A 9589-nucleotide genomic window follows, 5' to 3' on the forward strand; every position below is an offset into this window, starting at 1 on the left:
TGTGAGGGAAAAAATTAAAAAAAAAGGGGGTCTGATGCAGCGAGGAAGCTACGTAGACAACTCATAGGCAACAGCAGAAGCATATCTGAGAAGTCTGGAGAAAGGCAGGAAACTATCTTCAGTATTCCGCATTGAAAGGGTAATCCTTGTGAGTTTTGCACCTGAAGGAAATCAAAGATGAAAGATTATCTCATGTCTGAAAAATACTATATGCAGCTGTAACTACTATAAAGAGCCACCAAGGGAGGAGCTGAACTGTATAAAAGCAGAGTCAATTTGTTTGTCTTCCTTGGTGACATGCTGCATTTGTAAACAGAAAGATTCCTGAGTGCCTCCTGTTGTTCAGGCTCTGACCATTTCAGGTGATAAGACCTAGGTGCTTTGTAGACAACTAATTCAAAGTTTCACTGTTTACTGCCAAGGAGACCTTTTTTGCAGCCTTCCAACAAAGATTTCATATCTGGCTTTAGGCTTCCAAGTTGCAACTCTTTATATTACTTTTTGAGTGTTCACCCACTTTCCCAACCACTCCTGAAGACAGTTTTTATAATATACCTAAAGGTTATGGCAGAAAGACAAAATAAATTCCACAAGCAAAATTAATCAAGAATTTGAGTCTGCATCATGCTCATTTCTCCAATATGGACAAAATAAAAGTTATGAATAAGAAGCCTCCTGTTGCAATTCCAGCTACAAAAAGTTTCTTGGAGACTGAACTGAAAGAAGTTTGCTTTATGCTTATCGTGATTTAGTTCATAACATGAACATTAAAATCTTACTTTAAAAAGTTATTTTGAGAATGACCCCTTTGGAAATTGAGTTTGAATATCCTGAATTTCAACCAAGCGCAGTATCTATAACTTCATATACTAAACTATGACATACTGATAACTTAACAGTTTGAAAAAAAAAACAACCCCAAACCACTGCCACTTACGTGCTCATTGCACAGACTCTCCAGTTTCTATTAAAGCTGAGAATAGCTGCCATCTCCTCTTTAGTCAATTCAAAGTCAAACACCTAAAAACAGAAACAGCTAGAAATCACTTCTCTAAACAAATCAGAGATTGTAAGCAAAATTCACAATATTACAGAACAAGTCCACAGTGTAAGGGTGCTTGTAAGAAGAAATGACTGCTTCATGAAGAAAAGAAAGGAAAAAGCTCTCTGGATTTCTGAGACTACGCTAGCTGGAGCTAGGGAAGGAGGTGAGCAGGGAGAGGGAGGAATTGAAAAAAAAAAATCTCAAGTTGCAGCTACGTATGTCAGTTGTTTTAAGAAGCTTGGAGAGCACTTAGTTTTGCAGAATGTCTCCATCCTCCGTTTGTGAAAGATGCATCTTTTGGTCCTACTCCAAAGGAACATCCACAAGACTTTCATATTCCACCTAATGCAATGAAGTGTCTTCCAAAATCCTAATACTGTTTTGAGTCAAAGACCACTGAATCAAGAGCAGTGACATGGTTTATGGACACCAGGACTATTTTCTTAACAGTGCTTGCTCTACATAAGCCTTTTGTGGTGTGCTACTGCACTCAGGCCCCAAGCAAGCTCTGTCAGCTGATTCATCCACATGACATAGAACAGGAAGCATCACATAATGTGACTGCTACAATTATCAACATGCTGTTTCCAAAAGCTTTGTTCACTCCTGCTTTCCAACTGTAACCTTAAGTTTAGCCCTCAGTAGACCATAAGTAAACATACAGAGAGAAAAAGCCCAGTCTTCTTGCCTAAGGAGGACTTAGGAAGGGCGAGAAAGGATCACTGCTTGCTCTGCAGGGAGAAGCTGTGCCATCCTTGAACATGCCATGCACCCAGGTCACTCCTAATGACTCACCTTGAAGTTCTCCACAATGCGCTGTGGTGTGACAGACTTGGGAATCACAATCACGTTTCTCTGGATGTGGAACCGAATGAGAACCTGCAAGAGGCGTATCACCAAGTCAGAGAGAGGACAGCTTTTGTTCTATGGCAAGCAGAGCCTGTTCCAACAGATGTTTGCTATAAACTGTACAATTCAGCAGAATTAACCCATTTCTGCAGAGCTGCATTTCAAATCATACCTGAATTCTAAGCAGCACTTTCTGAAGTGCAAATACAGAAGTGGTGTAGCTCCATATAGAAGGCCTCCTTTCCCATTCAGTTTAATGATAGTTCCTTTCTTTCCCACCTAGACTTTTAGTAGGCTATACAACGCATGGTTCACCTCTCTGCAACAGGACTTGAGATGGGAAGACTGAAACATGATGGCATCTGAAGGCAGGTCAAGAAAATGTTTCTTGTTGATGGTCAGAGAGCCCTTTCAAGCATACACTGCAGGCCACATAGTAAACAAACCTGCATTGCTATTTATCACCACAGAAGAGCACCACAGTTGATAGGGAATGAAGAGCCAGCCTGTCCTTTACATTGTCATTAGCTGTCCTTTGTTATGTTATGTTACAGGAAGGGGTGCCCACTGCCCAGCACCTACGTACCTGTGCTGGGGTTTTATTGTGCTTGGCTGCAATCTCTTTGATCTTGGGGTCATCCAGAAGGGAAGGATCCTCTGGCTTAGCCCTACATAGAGGAAAGAAGATCAGTAGCAAGAAAACTCCATAAATCCATCCTAGCAGAGATCTGTATCTAGATGAATAATTAATGGTGCACCTGTAGTCTCAAAGTTTCAAGCATAATCCATGCCAGCTCCCTTGTAAAGCGCAAAGCGATCTTACCACGGTCTGTCCGGAGAGCCAAGCGGACTGTATGCTGTCACAGCAATCTCTCTGGATTGACAGTACTTGATCAGCTTCTCCTGGGTAAGGTATGGATGACATTCGATCTGTCAACATAAGAGTACAAAGATTGTCAATCTCTGGATTGACAGTACTTGATCAGCTTCTCCTGGGTAAGGTATGGATGACATTCGATCTGTCAACATAAGAGTACAAAGATTGACAGTGATTTAACTGCTTGAACATGTTCCAGGGACTCATTTTTAATAAAATCAAAGGCTGATTTTTGTTCTAACTTACAGCCTCTGCACGATATTACGCAGCCTTTGTTTTCTGCATGTCCCCACCCCCTTTCTACTATTTATAGTAGTTCTCCTCGCAGTGAAGGGTCCAAGGACTGTAACACCACTCCTTAAAACTTTGCTGATCCATATAATCTCCAACGTATGGGATTACCACATACATAATTACTTAAATGGGACAGTTTAGCAAAATGCACACACAAGAGAACTGTAAAATCATAACAATAGGATAGCAGATCAGTAAGTACAAAGTTCTCTTTCCATCCCTAATTAAACAAGCCATGGTGGTGGCAGGTTTTTTTTGTTTTTTTAACACAACTACCATATTAACTTCAATACCAGTATTGTTTCATTCGGTTTTATTTGCTTTGTGTCAATACTGACACTGAATACCTCCAGACTGCAAATAGTGAGAATGGCTAACTGCTACAGATTTTAGACCCTCAGCTTACTGTCCTTTATAGACTTTTTATAAATGCATGTGTGCTTACCATGAATTTCCGTAAGAATATCTACATAACAGAATACAGACTCCTTAACAGTGGATCTATATTCTGGCAAGCTAATGAACAGATACGCAGTGTGGAACAGGAACTATTCAAGTGTCAGGAGGCAGTGAATGAACATGAATATTTGATACTTTGCATAGAGGGACTTTAAGGATAGTTCCACACCAAGGAGCACTACTTTTCTTTCAGCAGGCAACATCAAGAACCTTTTTGACTACACTGTCGTTCTGCAGCCTGCTGCTGCATTCTGAGGGAAGTCCCTGGAAACTTGTGCTACTGGCAGGTGGAGCAAGAGAGTGCAAAACATGGGATCAGTTTACAGCTTTGACTGCTTTATTTGTGGTTCTACCTGCTTGCTGTTATCAGAATCCTGCATGGCTGTTTCCCTTCTGAAGCATGTTGGAATATTAGACAACAGGACACATAACTCAGTTTTTGGGACAGATTATACATTTACTTTGCTTGAGCAGCTCCAGAAACACAGCTACTCAAAAGTAACTGAGCATCTGGTTGTCTTCTCAACTATTCAATAGGTAGAATTTATGCAATATAAGCGAGGCAAAGTCATCCTTACCTGTCCACTGGCACTCAAGTGGAAAAACTTCTGAGCTACATTATCTAGTCTAGGACCAGGGTGAAAAGCTTATGATGTACACTTAAACAAGTATCTTAAGCTATTGTAATGCACACTGTGTGATAATGATCAAGTACTTAGAGTCAGATTTCCTTACTGAATTAAGTACTAGTATCATTGTAATGTAATTACTACCTTGCCAAATTAATTTCTCACCATGAATGAAACCAATGTGCATTCTGACTGCATTCAAATTAAGAATGGGAATGACACCAAATACAGGTGATTACTGGATTATACATGAAACATCTGCACAGAGAAAGTGTCTGCAGGAAGCACTATCACTATTAGGCCAACTCGTAAGTACTAATAACAAACAAGCTTTCAGGCTTACAAGCATTTCTTCAGAAACAGCAAGTTTTGAAGGACAGCAACCAAGACCCATTGCTTTGAGCTTAACTTGATTATAGTAATCAGAGAGCTTGATAACATTTACAAGTGTGAGAGATGTTAGGTCAGTGACCTCCATGCAGGAGACAAGGGTGATTATCAACTACGGTTGATAATGGCAATGAGATGTGGCAGATGTTGAAAGGTATCATAAAGACTTCTACTAAGTATCCTAAAAGTACATTGGGACCGATAATGAAAATAACAGTAGAGAATTATGAATTCTGCACTTGTCTGAATGTTTCAGTTTTATGTTGAATAGAATTCCAGAGAACAATCCTATTAACTTTCTGAAAAAAGGTGTTAAAATCCTTTTTCAGTACATATGCTCAAGCTACCACAATAAATTAACCAGTTCTTGTAATCAGGTATCAAGAACTGAGCCTGCAGTCCTTCAAACGCCACAGCAATCAAGGACAAGTCTAGGTAGACCCCTATCCTGGGACCTGTCCTCTTCAACAACTTGCACCAGGCTATAATCTTGTCAAGTTTGCAGGTGATGCCAAATTGGGGGAGGACCAGTCAATACACTGAAGGGCAGGGCTGCCCCTTCAGAGGGACCCACTCAGGCAGGAAGAACAGGCCACCGAAAACATTATGAAATTCAACAAAGCTGCACACAAAGCGCTGCACCTGGGAAGGAAAAGCCCCTGGCAATAACACAGGCTGGAGCCTGACTGCCTGCAAAGCAACTCAGTTAGAAATGACCTGGGGGCCATAGTAGGCCAAGCTGAATATGAGCCAGCGATGAGCCCTGGCAGCAGGAACAGAGCCAGTAAATTGTGGGAAGTGATCATCTGCCTCTACTCAGCACTTGTCAGACCACCTTTATAATACTGTGTCCAGTTTTCCCCCTTCCCAGTCCCCTCAGTAGAATAAAGATTGACAGACTGGCATGAATTCAGCAGAGGACCACCAGGATGGCTGGGGGCTGGAGAACCTGTTGTATTGGGAAAGGTTGAGGGAGCTGGGCTTGTTCAAGCTTGGAGGAGGGAAGGCTTCAGGTCTCCTAGTAGCAGCTTTTCAATACCTAAAAGAAGGTCATCCAAAGACAAGCCAAGCTTTTCAGTGGTGCATGGTGGGAGGACAAGAGACAACAGGCATAAGTTGAAACAAGATAGGTTGAGACTGGATATAAGAAAGCTCCCTCCCTCCCCCATATACCCAAGGCAGGGGGTCATGCAGTGAAGCACACTGCCTAGAGAGGCTGTGCAGTCTCCATCCTTGCAGGTTTTTGAGATGGATAAAGCCCTGGGCAACCTAGTCTGATCTCACAGCTGATGCTGCTCTGAGCTGTGAATTATAGCAGATATAAGTGGTCTATATACCTGGACACTTCTATTCAATGGCCTACCTTGCAACTCCATTTCCTCCTTCCTCCAACCCTCATTAAGTCTGTAAGCAGTCCATAAAGCATGTTCCTCTTCAGTTCCCTCAGTCATCAGCAACAGGAACCGGCCTCTCCACAGAAGAGTTGCAAAAAGGTCATCCAATTCTGTTAGGTCCTCATATATATATACACTAAGTTTTACTCCACTTCAAGGTAGTTTCAAATCTCATCTGAGTTCCTCCTCTCCAAAAAACAGATTCTAGAGCTGCTCCTTGCTAGATTTTCAAGCAGTAGTGCAGGAAGTCCATAAAAAAAACTTGCACCTTGTGCATCCAGAAGTAGTTAAAGAGCAGGATTGAGAGAACATGCTGCGTCTACTCCATTCTCTCTTTCTATATATATATCTTATTTCATAACATCTTAGTAATTCTTTAGAAAAAAGAACACCCAAACATTTGCCTGCAGTCACTTTGCAGCTTACCTGGTTATTTGCAGGCTTGTATTTCAGCCCCGGCTTGTTCAGGATTCTTTCAATCTGCTCATGGTTAAAGTTGGAGATACCAATGGCTTTTACCAGACCAGCATCCACCAGCTCTTCCATGGCCTGACAGAAAGAAGCGCAAAGTCACATCCAGTGTACATGACAGGGCCTGAAGAACACGTTCTTCCTGACATGGCTTATTTCCTTCACGAGAAGGATTTAGATTTAGATTTTCAGAGTTCGAGTTTGAGGGGAAAAAAACAGAGCACTAGTATATTTGTGCCTTGCCTCCCATTTCACCAAAGCTCAAAGACTAATTCTTTGAGACTGTGGAAATTCGCAGCGTTAGAAGTGGAAAATAACGATACGCAACAATCCACTATTGTACCAGTGACTCCTTCCAAGTAGTTCTGCATACATGAGTCAATTTAGACTGCTAAAGGCAATGAAAACATGGAAGAGACTGCTAAGGACAGAAGACATGATTCTCTTGCTGTGGCTAAACTTACCTCCCATGTATGTAGAATATCTGTGTTGCTGGGTATAGACATGCCTTTGTCATCTGTGGGAAACAGCTCCTCTCCTGCCTGTCCGGGAGAAAGAAAATGCTTGAAACACTCTTTGGTGGGAAGTTAGGTTAACACCAGCTGAAGACCATGATACCACAAACTCCTACTGCAGGACATACTAATACTTATTATCTACATATGGATTAGATAATACTAATATTTATTATCCACATTCTGTCTTTTCTTTTGCGTTCGTATGGGATTATGGCATTTTTGCCAGCAGCCGTCCCAGTAAGGACAGGCACTTCTACTGGATTCAACAATGTTCTCAATGTTCTCTGGTTCACCAATATACGTATGGGGAAAACATAACTCTCCACATGTAGAATTACAGCCAGTCTACAAGTTTACTTTCCGTATTACAAAAATACACAGTTCTTACATGGACACAATGGAGCATTTTATTAAAATGTGTAATAAGGACCCACTTAGGGCCTGGAACATGTTCAGTCTATATTGGACTAGATCTGCTGACAGGTCTCACAGGCAGGTTCGTTGTTTAAGTTGCTGGCATAGGGCATGTTAAAACAGCCTGTGTCCCAGTTAGGACTACATGCCAGGTATCAAAACCAGTTGTTTTCTACTGATATATTATTACACCGCAACACATTTTCACTTCGCTAGTTCTTTCCATATGAAACTAATTTTAAAAATACCGACGCTATGAAAAGCAATTGATCTCAGAAGCAACAAGTAGAAAGAAGATTTTGATCAGGCTGTAACACAAAGACTAAACTTAGAAATATTCAGACTGAGACATCAGTTCCTTTGCATGCAGTCAGTAAAAGAGTTAGAAACTAAAAAGCTTCACCTTTTGAAATCCAAGGTCTGTGGAACACTAAGGCTCCTACAGCATAGGTCAGTTCAATCTGTACCGTATTAAAGGACTCAGTGATTAAAGACAGAAATGGAAGACAGAAACATTCTCTTGTTCTCTAATTCTGTAACATGCAGAGGAAAGAATTTCTGTGAGGTAGCAAAGCACAGCCCTCCTTCTCACAAAGAGGGAACCACATCATTGTCAGTTGAGCGTACTTTGGATTTGTAGAAGACAACACACAGGCAGTAATCAAAAGGAGAGCAATATAACTTAAGCTTGCAGCAGGGAAACCCACCCCTAGTTCAACGTCTACCTCTTCCACGATCAAAAGGGCAGAGGATGCTGTGCAAGCAGGAATCTCAGAGGTAGGGATGAACAGCCTGGCTCACATGGCCAGAGTAAAGCTGAGCACCAGAGCAGTGCTGGTACACAACAGACATGATGATCTGTGTCAGCTGGAGCAATTACTGGGCTGTGAAGCTATATAGCTCTTCAAAACTGCCAGTCACAACAGACAAAGCCAAAGGCATGGCTGTTACTGTACCTTAAAACCAAGAGGCCAGTGGATGAGGTAGAGATCCAGGTAATCCAGTTTCAGGGCAGCAAGAGTCTTCTGGCAGGCTCCCTTCACCAGAGGCTTGTCATGAAACGTGCACCATAGCTAGAGACAAAAAGCCAAGGCACACTGTGACTTCCTAGGTTAAACCTCTTGGAACCCTGCTGTCCTGTTCAGGAGAGTGCCTGTCCCCTTTGGAAGGTGATGTGGAACCAGGTCATCCTACTGATTTTCGAATGAGGCGTGCTCTGTGAGCGAGGCTGGCCCATGATACTGAGGGTGGTATGTGCAGTGGCAGCACACAGGACTGAATGGTGTCATGGCAGACAGCAGAAGTAGTCTGGTTCCATTAATTAAGATTTCATTTAAAAACTACCTACTAGAAGGTCAGATACTGCATGAAAGAGGACAGCATAACTTTCTGCCAGAAGTAGTTCAAAGCATCACACACGTCAGTGGTACATATCCTGCATAATTCTCCATACAGGATGAGGCAAAGCAGGAAGCTTGTCTCAGGAGTGGCCTAAGTGATATTCTGAACTGTTCCACGCTGCACCACAGAGTAGGAAAGTAAAGAACTGCAGGGTTACTATGAAAAAACAGATGTCTCCTGCGATCCTGTATCACCAGATCCATACCTTACTGACAATGAAGAGATCCTCTCGTTTCACAACACCTTCCTTGATTTTTTGCTGGATCCCATCCCCAACTTCATTTTCATTTTGGTACACATAGGCACAATCAAAATGACGGTACCCAGCATCAATAGCAGCCATCACCGCAGCTGTTACCTTCCCTGGTGGAGACTGAAAAAATAATATCCAAGAAACCCTTAATATATATTGAAGACTTTTTCCTAGCAAGATAAAATTAAGAAAGCCACGCCACCCAAAACAATTCCCCAATTAAAATAAAGCAAAAAACACCACCAGCATCAATAAAAATTTTTCCCTGCAGCATTCTTGAGTCTTTATACATCTTGAATGCAGGCTCCTGAGCTTAAAGCCAGCCTCCAGCTGCTCCTCTGTCACCCCACTCCCAGGCAAGGCTCAGCCCAACAGTTTTGCAGCGCCGAGGCCCCAACACAGGACACTTCTCCAGAGTCGGGCCAAGGCCTCCTCACTTCCCCATACCACTTCTAAGAGGTGAAGCCCTCAGCAGCTGCTAGCGGGGTGGGGGGGCTTAACCCAGCAGAGGGGCCTCGGCAACCCTCGTCCCTGGGCAGAGCCCTGCAGCGGCACAGGAGCTCTGGTTGCTGCGAGGGGGGCAGCGGGCAGGGAG

The 9589-nt window shown here is 42.6% G+C and overlaps 1 protein-coding gene across 1 annotated transcript; it reads right to left on the reverse strand.

Moving 5' to 3' along the window:
• Window positions 1–118: 118 nt before the first annotated feature.
• On the reverse strand, window positions 119–9114 carry LOC104069389 (aldose reductase-like; the record flags this gene model as incomplete). Its single annotated transcript, XM_009573270.1, has 9 exons — window positions 119–161; window positions 938–1020; window positions 1841–1924; window positions 2481–2562; window positions 2718–2824; window positions 6364–6486; window positions 6873–6950; window positions 8297–8413; window positions 8947–9114. Coding segments are annotated over 9 exons (885 nt in total), but the record flags the coding sequence as incomplete, so codon positions are not given.
• Between the last annotated feature and the right edge of the window lie 475 nt (window positions 9115–9589).

The sequence above is a fragment of the Fulmarus glacialis genome, unplaced genomic scaffold (assembly GCF_000690835.1).
Source record: "Fulmarus glacialis isolate BGI_N327 unplaced genomic scaffold, ASM69083v1 scaffold1412, whole genome shotgun sequence".
Taxonomy (NCBI): domain Eukaryota; kingdom Metazoa; phylum Chordata; class Aves; order Procellariiformes; family Procellariidae; genus Fulmarus; species Fulmarus glacialis.